We start from the raw sequence: 15758 nt of genomic DNA on the forward strand, positions 1-15758 counted from the left end.
AGGTCTTTACAGAGTGGCCCTGGTGGAGTCTTGCACAACGAATCTGGGGATCCATCCTCCAGGGAGCCCCTAAATAACACAAAAAGGGGGTTTTGGTCACTCTCTGGCTGTAGGACAGTACCATCTTTCTTGGCATGTTACCCCCAATTTTACTTGTGTGTCGGTATGTTTTTGCCTGTGTCACTGGGATCCTGCTGGTCAGGACCCGAGTGCTCATAGTTTGTGGCCTAAATGTGTTCCCTTGTGTGGTGCCTAACTGTTTCACTGAGGCTCTGCTAACCAGAACCTCAGTGTTTATGCTTTCTCTGCCTTTAAATTAGTCACTGTAGGCTAGTGACACAATTTAATTGGCACACTGGACCCCCATATAAGTCCCTAGTATATGAAACTAGGCACTTGCCCTATTAGAAAAAGTAGTGAAAAATTGGCTGAAAATTGAAGGAAGAAAACAGCCACAACCCAGCTTTCCTGACAAGGGGTTTATTATAAATTGTTGCAATATGCAATCATCTTAAAAATCCATCCTAGCGATTTCACATTTTGAAAAGGTACAAAGAGCAGAGAGTGACAGCGGGTTTAAGTTAAGCTCTGTAGACTGGGAGGCAAGGGGACTCCAAGGAGCAGGAACAGGTCAAGAAACGCTGCTTAGCATGAGAAAATGGAATAAGACTGCAGGGTCCAAGGAGTGTTGATAGAAAAACATGTCCATGCTCCTAATGCCCACTCAGGTACTTCGCCTCAGACCCCAGCCTTGCAACAGGGCCAGAAGAGCGTAACATAAAACATCAAGAGGCTGTTCCAGGACCTTAAGCCAAGTATCTTTTGTCTACATGTAGAGCTGGGACGCCAAGGAGAGAGGAAGTGTTCAGTGTACGCTACAGCACCCCACATCACACATAGCTGCAAGCTTGATCAGGAAAGAGCTCAGAAAGGCTTTGCAAGCTCAGAGGAGGACACTGTGGTCCCAAGAAACCTTCATGCACCAGTACAAAGCTCTGGGTGGCGAAGTTACCTTATTTCAAGAACAGCCGAACGGCATGGTTTTCACAGTTTGCTTTCGAGTCAAATACAGAAACCGGAAAGGCTTGTGCACGAAGCAGACAGCAGGGCAAGGCTCACTTTGCTTAGCACTTGGTCATTTCAGCTTTTCCCAAGAACGAAGCGTGCAGGAGGGCCCTCTGCCAGCTCTGCTGGACCCGCAAGGTGGTGCCAGAAACCAGACAGAGGTCTGTGAGGGGCCAGTGAACGGCGATCCAGTGAGCTCTGGGGCTGACAACTCAGAGCTCATCGCTGGGGCTGCGGGATAGCGGCATCTTCTCTTGAACCCCTTCCTTCTCCTCATCAGAGGTCGCAGAACCATCTTCGTCAAGGCTGGTCATCGCCTTCCTCCGCTTGCTCGTCTTCTCCTTTTGCTCCACATCTTTCTCCTCCTTCTCACTTTTCTTTTTCTTCTTCTTCTTCTTTTTTCCCACCGCGGCCGTGTCTCCTTTCCTTTCACTCCATTTCTCGTCCAGACACTCTGATGGAGACAAAAATCAAATGTGAGGTGAATGAACAACACGGGACAGGAGTGATGGAGAGAGGGTCAGGCGAGGGAAGGCAACGAGGGAAACGTGAAAAATGAAAAAAGAACAGGGGAGAGGGAAGTGGAAGGGCAAGTAGAAGCCGCTACGAGACTGCACTCACAAACAGAAGGATGTGAACTGTGCATGTGCCAAACGCCAGTTCTAATAGTTTTAATAAAGGCGGATTCCATCTGCACCTCATGCCATCGTCAGGCAACGCATTCAATCCACCGACCAATCAGATTCAGATTTGGCTACAGATCCACCCTCTAGGAGTGAATGGGGTTCTGCACACCCCAGATGCAGGGCTGCCCTCGCCTGCGGGGCCTTCTTAGCCTCCCAGCTGAGGCCGATACAGATGTCGATGGAACCCAGCTCAGCGTACGGAGCGTGGATGGAACACAGGAATGCCCAGGATGGGTTCGCATCTTTGTCCTCTGGCAGAACCCCATTTATGAAGATAAAAAGGTTGAGTACTTCTATTCTAGTAGCATGCGGGTGTGGGGGCATGCATGGAGCCCATACCTGTTCCCACACTGTTCATCTAGTGCTTTTCTCCTTAAAAGAGGTGATGCCCCAAGATCTATAGATGTTCCCACACTGTTTACCCACACATTCAATCCTATGAACTTGTGGGTGTTCATATCCCCTCCACACTGTTCATGGACATTCTATCTTATTAACATACAGGATAATCAGAGATTCCATACATACCCCCACACTGTCCATTCAGAAATTCTACCCTAGTGACTTGTGGGGGACATAGGGATTCATACTCGTCCGAACTTGTTCCTTCTTTCGAGACTTTTCCCATTGACATGTGGTGATGAAGCAATGAAGTCTTGCCTCTCACTGTTCATCCAGATATTCACTCATCTTAACATCCCTGCACTGTCCATCAGAGCCTCTGCTCTCATGGAAACATGGGAGATACCCTGGAATCTATATGTGTCCCCCCACACTTTACAAATTCCACACACAGCCTATTGTTCCATTCCTAGCAGTTAAGAACTCAATTCAACCCTCTGGCAATGACACCCAGCTTTGCAGAGGCATAACTGACCTAAAAATCTATCCTGGTGTACCCAAGAACAGGCTTAACACTCTCTCCCTAAAACACCACTCCTTTAAAACAACAGTCCTCTTCCACTCAGGTGATTTAGACATCCCCCCTCAATAACTGCACAAAACCAAGCCACAGAGTCACTGACAGCTTTGGGAAACGGGCTTTCTGCAATGGAAGGGGAGAATGCTCCATTCTTCAGTCACTCCAAGTAACCCACAATCTCTCAATCTTCAGCCTCACATTTTTCTACCACAGCGTTTGTAGAAAACTGGCCCTTGCTGAAGTTATCCCCCCCACACTTTAGCCTGATATTGATGCTGACGACCGTGTATGCTGGGATCCTGCTAACCAGGCCCCAGCACCGGTGCTCTTTCCCTAAAAATGTTTAAATAAATTCCACAATTGGCACACCTCTGGCACACAGATACGTCCCTTGTAAAAGGTACAAGTGGTACCAAGGGCTCTGTGACCAGGGAGGGTCCCTAAGGGCTGGAGCATGTGTTATGCCACCCTAAGGGACCCCTCACCTAACACATGCACACTGCCATTACAGACTGTGCATGTAATGTGGGGAGAAAAGGCGAAGGGGGGGGGGGCAAAATCGACATGGCATCCCCCTCAGGATGTCATACACACAAACCACTTCCTGTGGCATAGGTAAGTCACCCCTCTAGCAGGCCTTATAGCCCTAAAGCAAGGTGCACTATACCACAGGTGAGGGCATAGCTGCATAAGCAATATGCCCCTATAGTGTCTAAGTCCATTCTTAGGCATTGAAGGTACAGTGTGGCCATATTGAGTATATGGTCTGGGAGTTTGTCATTACAAACTCCACAGCTTCATAATGGCTTCACTGGAGACTGGTGTAGTGAGTTGGCTCTGTATGTACTATTTCAAAGTAAGAAATAGCATGCACAGAGTCCAAGGGTTCCCCTTAGAGGTAGGAAAGTGGCAAAAAGAGATAATTTTAATGCTCTATTTTGTGGTAGTGTGGTCGAGCAGTAGGCTTATCAGAGGGTAGTGTTAAGCATTTGTTGTACACACACAGGCAATAAATGAGGAACACACACTCAGAGACAATTCCAGGCCAATAGGTTTTCATATAGAAAAATTTATTTTCTTAGTTTATTTTAAGAACCACAGGTTCAAGATTTACAATCAATACTTCAAAGGAAAGGTACTTCACTTAGGTATCACAGGAACTTTGAATCAGCAAAATAGCATGTACAGTTTTGGCAAAAATGGCAATAAACTATTTTAAAACTAGACAGTGCAAATTTCAACAGTTCCTGGGGGAGGTAAGTATGTTAGTTTTGCAGGTAAGTAAACCACCTACAGGGTTCAAAGTTGGGTCCAAGGCAGCCCACCATTGGGGGTTCAGGGGGGTGAGGGGTGCGGGGGGGGACACAAGTCAGCACAGAAAGTACACCCTCAGCGGCACGGGGCGGCTGGGTGCAGAGTGCAAAAAGGCGTCGGGTTTGCAATAGGTTTCAATGGGAGACCCAGGGGTCTCTTCAGCGAAGCAGGCAGGCAAGGGGGGGGGGGGGGAGCTCCTCGGGGTAGCTACCACCTGGGCAAGGGAGAGAACCACCTGGGGGTCACTCCTGCACTGGAGGTCGGATCCTTCAGGTCCTGGGGGCTGCGGGTGCAGTGTCTTTACCAGGCATCTGGTTCTTGGAAGCAGGCAGTCGTGGTCAGGGGGAGCCTCTGGATTCCCTCTGCAGGCGTCGCTGGTCGGGGGATCAGGGGGGTCAACTCTGGCTACTCACAGGGTCGCAGTCGAGTCCTCCCTGTAGTGTTGTTTCTCTGCAGGTCGAGCCGGGGGCGTCGGGTGCAGAGTGGAAAGCCTCACACTTCTGGCATTACGTTGTTTCTTTCTTGCAAGTTTTGGTTTCTTTGGAACAAGGCCGCTGTCCTCAGGAGTTCTTGGTCCTTTTAGATGCAGGGTAGTCCTCTGAGGCTTCAGAGGTCGCTGGACCCTGGGGAGCGCGTCACTGTTGCAGTTTCTCTTAAAGTGGGGAGACAGGCCAGTAGGGCTGGGGCCAAAGCAGTTGGTGTCTCCGTCTTCTCTGCAGGGCTTCAGGTCAGCAGTCCTTCTTCGTCTTAGGTTGCAGGAATCTGTTTTCCTAGGTTCTGGGGGCCCCTAAATATTCAATCTAGGAGTGTGTTTAGGTCTGGGGGGTTAGTAGCCAATGGCTACTAGCCCTGAGGGTGGCTACACCCTCTTTGTGCCTCCTCCCTGAGGGGAGGTGGCACATCCCTAATCCTATTGGGGGAATCCTCCATCTGCTCACCGCCAGGTGTTACAGCTCCTGCAGGGGGAGGTGAGAAGCACCTCCACCCAGTACAGGCTTTGTTACTAGCCACAGAGTGACAAAGGCACTCTCCCCATGTGGCCAGCAACATGTCTGGTGTGTGGCAGGCTGGCAAAACTAGTCAGCCCACACTGGAAGTCGGGTATTTTCAGGGGGCATCTCTAAGATGTCCTCTGGGGTGTATTTCACAATAAAATGTACACTGGCATCAGTGTGCATTTATTGTGCTGAGAAGTTTGATACCAAACTTCACAGTTTTCAGTGTAGCCATTATGGTGCTGTGGAGTTCGTGTATGACAGACTCCCAGACCATATACTCTTATGGCTACCCTGCACTTACAATGTCTAAGGTTTTGCTTAGACACTGTAGGGGCATAGTGCTCATGCACCTATGCCCTCACCTATGGTATAGTGCACCCTGCCTTAGGGCTGTAAGGCCTGCTAGAGGGGTGACTTACCTATGCCATGGGCAGTGTGAGGTTGGCATGGCACCCTGAGGGGATTGCCATGTCGACTTAGTCATTTTCTCCCCACCAGCACACACAAGCTGGCAAGCAGTGTGTCTGTGCTTTGTGAGGGATCCCCAGGGTGGCATAAGACATGCTGCAGTCCTTAGAGACCTTCCCTGGCATCAGAGCCCTTGGTACCAGGGGTACCAGTTACAAGGGACTTACCTGGATGCCAGGGTGTGCCAATTGTGGAGACAAAGGTACAGGTTTAGGGAAAGAACACTGGTGCTAGAGCCTGGTTAGCAGGCCTCAGCACACTTTCAAATCATAACTTGGCATCAGCAAAGGCAAAAAGTCAGGGGGTAACCATGCCAAGGAGGCATTTCCTTACAACTGGGAAGTTTGCTATCAAACTTCTCAGCACAATACACCCATACTGATGCCAGTGTTGGATTTATTCTAAAAAGCGCACAGAGGGCATCTTAGAGCCACTAGCAGGCAAGTTTCTGCCCCCAAGGGGGTGAGGGCCTTTGTGCTCTCTGAGGTCAGGAACAAAGCCTACACTGGGTGGAGGTACTTCACACCTCCTTCCTGCAGGAACTGTAACACCTGGCGGTGAGCCTCAAAGGCTCAGGCCTCGTGTTACAGTGCCCAAGGGCACTGCAGCTAGTGGAGATACCCCCACCCCGGACAAAGCCCCACTTTTGGCGGCAAGTTCGGCAGGAAACTTAAGAAAAACAAGGAGGATTGACCAATTCAGCTGGGACCACTTCGAAGGTGTCCAGAGCTGAATTGACCACCTCCCTGCAGAATCCTCCATCTTAGTTTGGAGGACAGGGACCAATAGGGTTAGGTCTGTGTCCCCCCTCCCCAAAAGGAGTGGACACAAGAAGGGTGTAGCCACCCTCCAGGACAGTAGCCATTGGCTACTGCCCTCTGACTCTGTAACACTCCTAAATCTTTTATTCAAGGGCTTCCCTGAACCCAGCTCACCAGATTCCTGGCAACCTCACAAGACGAAGGACTGCATAGCTGAAACCCCAGTAGAGAAGAAGGACAACACAAACTGACTGTGCCCCAGCCCTACCGGACGGTCTTCTGCTTCAGAGAACCTGCACAAAGAAAGCGGTGCATCCAGCGGGACCAGCGACCTCTGCCAAGTTACAGAGGACTGCCCTGCATCACAGAGGACCGAGAACTCCTGAGGACAGCAGCACGGTCCACAAAGAACTTTCCAACAAGGGACTCCAGGGCCTCCCCGGATCTGCGAGTCCTGACCACCCTGCACCAGACGCCTCCGGCCCATGTCCAGGTGGCCCAAACAGGTAGAAAGAGTCCCCAGGCGATTGCGAGCAAGTGACCACCCTGAGTGGACCTCTCCTGCCCTCCACGACGACACCTGCAGCGGGAATCCAGAGGACCCCCCCCCCCCTGACCGCGGCAGCTCCGAAGATATCCGATGCCTAAAAAGACCACTGCACCCGCAGCCCCCAGGCCTTAGAGAATCTGCCCTCCAGTGCAGCTCCATTCAGAAGACAGCCCTCCTCATCGTCCAGTCGGTGGCCAGTCCAAACTGACCCCCTGAACCTCGCCTGCAGCTTCTCAGTGACCCCTGGAGCCTCCTCATAGACCAGCATTGGGAGCCTGACATTCTGTTTGAACCCTGCACCTGGTCGCCCCTATGCCACTGAGGGTGTGTGTTTGGTGCCTACTTGTGCCCCTCCCCCTCGGTGCTCCTCTAATCCCCTCGGTCTGCCCTCCGAGCCCCGGGTACTTGATACGGCCTGATTCGGAGTACCCCCCCCCCCCCGTCTCCATAGGAGCCCACTTTAAGTTTTCTCATCTTCTGACCTCTGCACCCAACCAGCTCAGTGTTGCTGGTGGTGGGTGTTTGCCGTTAATTTGAACCCCAACTGGTGGGCTTCCTAAAACCGAATACTTACCTGCACATCAATCTAACTTTTCTCCCCCCCCCAAGGAACTGCCCATTTTTAAAATAGATTATTGCCAATATTTCAAAAACTGTATAGCTTATCGATTTCAAAGTACTATTGATACATGTGTGAAATAAGAATTTCTTGAAGTACTTACCTGCAACTTGAATCTTGTGGTTCTAAAAATAAATTAAGAAAATATATTTTTGATATAGAAAAACCATTGGTCATTGAGTGTGTGCTTCTTCTATTGTCTGTGTGTGTACAACAAATGCTTTGCACTACCCTCTGGTAAGCCTAACTGCTCGACCACACTACTAGAAAGGGGAGCACTAGTATTATCTAGTTTAGCCTCTGTCAAGCCTCTGGGGAACCCCTGGACTCCGTGCTCACCATATCTCACTTTGATACAGTACATACAGAGACGGCTTCCAACAGCGTTCACCAACCTTTTTTGTTCCACAGACTCATCAACAAGTCTCATTATTAACACTTCATCCTTTTACACGACAGAACTCTTGAGGATTGGAGCAGCAATATATTGTGAATCCAGTCTGTGCAACAAAATCCCGCAGGTGGGATTATTTGATGATAAATTAAATATTTCTTGTAACTAGCAACAGAATTGCAACCATAATGTCAAATTAAAAATAAAGCTGGATATGAGAAAGAAGAGACGTTTATGTAAAAAAAGGAAAAAGTAAAAACATTTGTTTAAAAAACTGATGGAGTCTTCAATGATCACATGGCGAGTTTAAAGGTTAGAAAACGCGTGTAAACAAACTGCAGGAGGAACAAAGGCCAAAAACTAGAAATCCTATTTATCAAATAGCAAAATACAGCAGCATGTCAGGGAACTTCCAGTGCCAAATACCCCAGTTGTTGACGTTTCGATCCCACGACAAGTCGGGGATCATCATCAGGACCCATGTGAACCCCAGGAGTAGGGGCACCCAAGGAACATCGGGTGCTGCCAGCCGGCCAAACACCACAAAAGGGATGAGTCTAGGGGTACAGCCGATCCTGGGTACAATGTGTTGCTTTGTTTGGCACCCCCTGTTGTCTTCCATCATACCCCCCCAGGGTCCCCCTGAAGCTCTCGCAGCGTCTCCTGTGTTTTTTCTCATGCACCCTCTTTTCTCACAAAGATGCTCTTACTGCACAAGGCTAGTTAATCTACATCTAAAGGTAAAAGAAACACAAAGCGGTCAGCAGAAAGTGGGTGAAAGCATAAAGAAGGTACAATGGCGCAAAACGGGCACCTTAGGGGAAGTAAGATGGGGAGAGACAGAAGATGCAGAAAGGGTTCCATGCGGCCCCCCCATCTGCAAGCTGGACGGGGTAACCACGTGGGCTGCCACGGAGGCCAGGAGGAGCGTTTACTGTTTCTAAAGTGTCCTTGCATTGGTTTAATTACTGCTTCCTTGCCTTGCGCGAGCACCAGCGCTTACTAGTCCAACGGGTGCCCTACAGCGTTCACCGCCTCGCCCATCACACGCAGAACTCTCACCTCGATCTTTCCCTTTAAGCACATGATTTGCGCACAGAAACTGGGTGAGATCCTTCTCCTGGTGGTTTTTGTACCAGTCTTCGATCACGTCTTCGTACTCCTCCACCATGACATCGCACTGTATGAGGGAAGGAAAGGGACAGCAGCTCAGGGAATGTCCGGCATCATCAGAAAACATCACAGACAGCCTCCCTCATTATCTACTCCACCCCTCCCAATCCTTCGACCATAGGAAGAGTCGACTACACCCCCTGAAGAGAGGCCACAGTGAGGTGGGGACATTTCAAGTGTAGGCCACCCTGTTACTGCTGTCTGCCCACCCAACACATTCGATACGTAAGAGATCATCACAATTACCATTCTGATTTGGGAGAACAGTGTGGTGGCATTGATCGCCCCAGACTATGAAAATAGATGGCTTGCATCGATCCTTCAAGACGAAAATCCTCCAGCCTCGCACCACCACCCGCAGCAGTCGCTGATCGACTAACTGTCTGTGCAATCTTTGTGGAGCTTCAGGGTTGGCTGCTACATGTTTGCAGCTTATACAGAGGGACCCCCCCAAAAGAACACAGTCAATTTGAATATATTGTCATGATAATATTATACGCAAGTCCCAAAATGCCACAGGTTTTACCAATCAGTACTAAAAGTGCATGCAGCAAACGTAAATAAACCCTCAGAGGAGATGGTTATTAGATATAAGTGCACAAAGATTCCTTACTTATAAACCTACACGGAAGTCCCAGGTCAACGCCCTGTCCTCTTAATGACCCTAACACAAGTGGTGAATACCTGTAACTAACTCTGAAGGGGGTGTCCGAGTCCACACCTGTCCATGCTGTCGGAGAGGGAACAGTTAGCCTGCTGGGAAAAACACTGTGCTGTCTTTCAGTTCTTAGTGGTAGCACCTTGTTGGTCTCTGCCCAGTATCCAACGTGTCCAGTGTGCCGCGGAGACAAGACATAAGTAGGAAGAGTTTGACTCATAATTCAGATAAATTTGCAGCTGTCTCAGTCAGAGAATACCAAGCATGAGAGAGCAAGTGGTGGGCCAGACCTCACCAGGCCTCTCCCTCACCGGGTGGACGAGCTCCGGAGTGCCGCGGCTCAGGAAAGGTGGGATCCCCACAGCAGAACCAGAGCCATGGGAGACAGTGACTGTACAAGTGGTGGTCCAGGACTCTCTCTCACCGGGTGGACGCGCTCCGGAGTGACTGGGCTCAGGAAAGGTGGGGTCCCCACAGCAGAACCAGAGCCATGGGAGACAGTGACTGTACAAGTGGTGGTCCAGGACTCTCTCTCACCGGGTGGACGAGCTCCGGAGTGACTGGGCTCAGGAAAGGTGGGATCCCCACAGCAGAACCAGAGCCATGGGAGACAGTGACTGTACAAGTGGTGGTCCAGGACTCTCCCTCACCGGGTGGACGAGCTCCGGAGTGCCGCGGCTCAGGAAAGGTGGGGTCCCCACAGCAGAACCAGAGCCATGGGAGACAGTGACTGTACAAGTGGTGGTCCAGGACTCTCCCTCACCGGGTGGACGAGCTCCGGAGTGACTGGGCTCAGGAAAGGTGGGGTCCCCACAGCAGAACCAGAGCCATGGGAGACAGTGACTGTACAAGTGGTGGTCCAGGACTCTCCCTCACCGGGTGGACGCGCTCCGGAGTGACTGGGCTCAGGAAAGGTGGGATCCCCACAGCAGAACCAGAGCCATGGGAGACAGTGACTGTACAAGTGGTGGTCCAGGACTCTCTCTCACCGGGTGGACGAGCTCCGGAGTGACTCGGCTCAGGAAAGGTGGGATCCCCACAGCAGAACCAGAGCCATGGGAGACAGTGACTGTACAAGTGGTGGTCCAGGACTCTCCCTCACCGGGTGGACGAGCTCCGGAGTGCCGCGGCTCAGGAAAGGTGGGGTCCCCACAGCAGAACCAGAGCCATGGTAGACTGGAGACAAAGCCTGGCTGCGGCTAGTACCCTGTGTGTCTCAAGGCACCTGGAGGGTGCAGTCACTGTGGTGAGTCGCTGCTCCCAATCTGTGCAGTGTCCGGTTGGAACAGTCTTCAGTGCCCAGGAAGGGCTCACGACAACCACTCCGGGAGCCCGGACGCTGTTACTGAGGAGGCTGAAGGTTGTTCTCTACACTCTTCGCGATACATATACACAGACACATTTACTGAAATACCAGCTAAAAACAGATGTAAATAGAGACTATAGCCAATATCTTCAAACATCAGGTCCACTTACAGACTACTCGCCCAAACATGCAACTTTATGACATTCACAGGGAGAGCAGGAATCAACAAAAAGGGAAGGGAGTCTAAATCTCAACAAGTCAAGGATCAGTAAGCGGACTGTAAAGGCTTCTGAGCCCATGGTGGAGGCCATGGTGGGCAGAACCACCAGGCTTAGGAAGGAGAGATGGGAGGCTTATTGTCTTAGAAGAATATGAGCCCATGGTGGAAGCCATGGTGAGAAAGACCACCAGGGACAGGAGGGAGGCTCCTAGTCTTGGAAGAGTTTGAACCCAAGATGGAGGCCATGGTGAGAAAGACCACCAGGCTTAGGAAGGACAGGTGCTAGGCTCATCGTCTTGGAAGAGTTTGAGCCCATGGTGGAGGCCATGGTGAGAAAGACCACCAGGGACAGGAGGGAGGCTCTTCATCTTGGAAGAGTTTGAGCCCATGGTGGAGGCCATGGTGGGCAGGACCACCAGGCTTAGGAAGGAGAGGAGTGAGGCTCATCGTCTTGGAAGACCTCAAATATGCAACCGAGACAGTTCCAATGGCATACAGAGGACAAGATCACACAAATATAAAACAGAATGGAGTCCTAAAGATGTCAGGCGGGGGTCACACATCAATTTTAAGAGTTGACCCAATCCAGATAAACTCTGAATTTGGGATGGCCTTGGCACAAAATGAAAATGTCACTTACCCAGTGTACATCTGTTCGTGGCATCAGTCGCAGTAGATTCGCATGTTCTGCAATAGCTCGCCATCTGGTGTTGGGCCGGAGTGTTACAAGTTGTTTTTCTTCGAAGAAGTCTTTCGAGTCACGGGACCGAGTGACTCCTCCTTTTGTCTCCATTGCGCATGGGCGTCGACTCCATCCTCGATTGTTTTTCCCCGCAGAGGGTGAGGTAGGAGTTGAATTGTAGTAATAGTGCCCATGCAATGGAGTGACTAAGTATGCACTTATTTAAGGTTGAGATGATACATATATAAATAATTGAAGGTAACTTCCAAACTGCTACAGGCTCCCGGGGAGGCGGGTGGGCACATGCGAATCTACTGCGACTGATGCCACGAACAGATGTACACTGGGTAAGTGACATTTTCAGTTCGATGGCATCTGTCGCTGTAGATACGCATGTTCTGCATAGACTAGTAAGCAGTTATTTCCCCAAAAGCGGTGGATCAGCCTGTAGGAGTGGAAGTAGTCTGAAATAATGTTCTTAATACAGCTTGACCTACTGTGGCTTGTTGTGCGGATAACACGTCTACACAGTAGTGCTTGGTGAATGTGTGAGGCGTAGACCATGTGGCTGCCTTACATATTTCTTGCATTGGGATGTTTCCTAGAAAGGCCATGGTAGCACCTTTCTTTCTGGTTGAGTGTGCCCTTGGTGTAATGGGCAGCTGTCGTTTAGCTTTAAGGTAGCAGATTTGGATGCATTTAACTATCCATCTGGCTATACCTTGTTTTGAAATTGGGTTTCCTGCATGAGGTTTTTGAAATGCAATAAAGAGTTGTTTAGTCTTTCTGATGTTCTTTGTTCTGTCAATGTAATACATTAATGCTCTTTTGACATCTAATGTATGTAGTGCCCTTTCAGCTACGGTATCTGGCTGTGGAAAGAACACCGGAAGTTCCACTGTTTGATTTAGATGGAACGGTGAAATAATTTTTGGCAAAAATTTAGGATTGGTCCTTAGGACGACTTTATTTTTGTGTAGTTGTATAAAAGGTTCCTGTATAGTAAACGCCTGAATCTCGCTTACTCTTCTCAGGGAAGTAATGGCGATGAGAAATGCCACCTTCCAGGTTAGGAACTGTATGTCGCAGGAGTGCATGGGTTCAAAAGGTGGACCCATAAGTCTAGTTAGGACAACATTTAGGTTCCATGAAGGAACAGGTAGTGTTCTTGGTGGTATAATTCTCCTAAGGCCCTCCATGAATGCTTTAATGACTGGTATTTTATATAGGGAAGTTGAATAGGTAGTCTGCAGGTATGCAGATATTGCTGCAAGGTGAATCTTAATGGAAGAGAAAGCTAGGTTAGATTTTTGTAAGTGAAGCAAGTAACCCACTACATGTTCTGGAGTTGTGTGTAATGGTTGTATTTGATTAATATGGCAGTAGCAAACAAACCTCTTCCATTTACTTGCATAGCAGTGCCTGGTGGATGGCCTTCTTGCTTGTTTTATGACTTCCATACATTCTTGGGTAAGTTGTAAGTGCCCGAATTCTAGGATTTCAGGAGCCAGATTGCTAGATTCAGCGATGCTGGATCTGGGTGTCTGATCTTTTGGTTGTGCTGTGTCAACAGATCTGGCCTGTTGGGCAATTTGATGCAGGGTACCACTGATAGGTCTAGCAGGGTTGTGTACCAGGGTTGCCTTGCCCAAGTTGGTGCTATCAATATGAGTTTGAGTTTGCTTTGACTGAGTTTGTTTACCAGGTAAGGAAGGAGAGGGAGAGGAGGAAAAGCGTAAGCAAATATCCCTGACCAGTTCATCCATAGGGCATTGCCTTGGGATTGTTTGTGTGGGTATCTGGATGCGAAGTTTTGGCATTTTGCGTTCTCCCTTGTCGCAAACAAGTCTATCTGAGGTGTTCCCCAGAGTTTGAAATAAGTGTTCAGTATTTGGGGGTGAATTTCCCATTCGTGGACCTGTTGGTGATCTCGAGAGAGATTGTCTGCGAGTTGATTTTGTATCCCTGGTATAAACTGTGCAATTAGGCGAATTTGGTTGTGAATTGCCCAATGCCAATTTTTTTGTGCTAACAGGCTTAACTGCGTGGAGTGCGTCCCTCCCTGCTTGTTTAGATAATACATTGTTGTCATGTTGTCTGTTTTGACGAGAATGTATTTGTGAACTATTATTGGTTGGAAAGCTTTTAGTGCTTGAAAAACTGCAAGAAGTTCTAGGTGATTGATATGCAGTTTTGTTTGATGTACGTTCCATTGTCCTTGTATGCTGTGTTGATCGAGGTGTGCTCCCCACCCTGTCATGGAAGCATCTGTTGTTATTACGTATTGTGGCACTGGGTCTTGGAAAGGCCGCCCCTTGTTTAAATTTATGTTGTTCCACCACAGAAGCGAGAGGTAAGTTTGGCGGTCTATTAACACCAGATCTAGAAGGTGACCCTGTGCTTGAGACCACTGTGATGCTAGGCATTGTTGTAAGGGCCTCATGTGCAGTCTTGCGTTTGGGACAATGGCTATGCATGATGACATCATGCCTAGGAGTTGTAATACCATCTTTGCTTGTATCTTTTGTGTTGGATACATGCGTTGTATGATGGTGTTGAAATTTTGAATTCTTTGTGGACTTGGAGTGGCTACTCCTTTTGATGTGTCTATTATGGCTCCCAGGTATTGTTGTACCTTGCGTGGCAGAATTTTGGATTTTGTGAAATTGACGGTGAACCCTAGTTTGAAGAGGGTTTGTATGATATGATTTGTGTGATTTGAGCACTCTATTAACGAATGGGCCTTGATTAGCCAGTCGTCTAGATATGGGAACACATGTATTTGCTGCCTTCTGATGTGTGCAGCGACTACCGCTAGACATTTGGTAAAGACTCTTGGTGCGGTTGTTAATCCGAAAGGCAGTACCTTGAATTGGTAATGTATTCCTTTGAATACAAACCTTAGGTATTTCCTGTGCGATGGGTGTATTGGTATATGGAAATAAGCATCCTTGAGGTCTAAAGTTGCCATGTAGTCGTGCAGCTTTAGCAATGGCAATACTTCTTGTAGTGTGACCATGTGGAAGTGGTCTGATTTGATGAAAGTGTTGACTACTCTGAGGTCTAGGATTGGTCTCAGTGTTTTGTCCTTCTTTGGTATCAGAAAGTACAGTGAGTAAACTCCTGTGTTTTTTTGTGTGTTTGGCACTAATTCGATTGCATTCTTTTGCAATAGTGCCTGCACTTCTATCTCTAGAAGATTGGAATGGTGTGTTGTTAAATTTTGTGGTTTTGGTGGTATGTTTGGAGGGAACTGTAGAAATTCTATGCAGTAACCATGTTGGATAATTGCTAGAACCCAAGTGTCTGTAGTGATTTCCTCCCATGCTTTGTAATAATGACCTATTCGTCCCCCCACTGGTGTTGTGTGGAGGGGGTGAGTGACCTGTGAGTCACTGTTTAGTAGTAGGGGTTTTGGGGCTTTGGAATCTTCCTCTATTTCTAGGGAATTGCCCTCCTCTATATTGTCCCCGAAAACCTCCTCTATACTGTCCTTGGTAACTGGACGGTGTGGCTTGTGAGGTGCTGGCTTGTGTGCTTTGACCCCGAAACCCCCCTCGAAAGGGCGTTTTACGGAATGAGCTGTAATTCCCTCTGCTCTGCGGGGAGTAGAGTGCGCCCATGGCTTTGGCAGTGTCCGTATCTTTTTTGAGTTTCTCAATCGTTGTGTCCACTTCTGGACCGAACAGTTCTTTTTCATTAAAAGGCATATTGAGAACTGCTTGTTGAATCTCTGGTTTAAATCCAGACGTTCGGAGCCATGCATGCCTTCTGATAGTTACAGATGTATTAATTGTCCGTGCAGCTGTATCTGCAGCGTCCATGGAGGAGCGGATCTGGTTGTTGGAGATGGCCTGTCCCTCCTCAACCACTTGTTTTGCCCTATTTTGGAAGTCCTTGGGCAGATGTTCAATGAGATGTTGCATCTCGTCCCAGTGGGCT

General features: G+C 48.9%; 1 protein-coding gene across 1 annotated transcript in view; it reads right to left on the reverse strand.

Annotated features, from left to right (window-relative positions):
* Positions 1-464: 464 nt before the first annotated feature.
* The window catches only part of CNPY3 (canopy FGF signaling regulator 3), a 44812-nt gene continuing 29518 nt past the window's right edge, over positions 465-15758 (reverse strand). Inside the window, exons 4-5 of the mRNA XM_069236438.1 lie at positions 8840-8957; positions 465-1519 (exon numbers count right to left, since the gene is read on the reverse strand). Of these exons, the coding sequence (XP_069092539.1) occupies positions 1278-1519; positions 8840-8957 (360 nt within the window). The 3' untranslated portion in view covers positions 465-1277. The remainder of the gene's footprint in view (positions 1520-8839; positions 8958-15758) is intronic.

This window comes from Pleurodeles waltl, chromosome 5, assembly GCF_031143425.1.
Source record: "Pleurodeles waltl isolate 20211129_DDA chromosome 5, aPleWal1.hap1.20221129, whole genome shotgun sequence".
NCBI classification, from domain to species: domain Eukaryota; kingdom Metazoa; phylum Chordata; class Amphibia; order Caudata; family Salamandridae; genus Pleurodeles; species Pleurodeles waltl.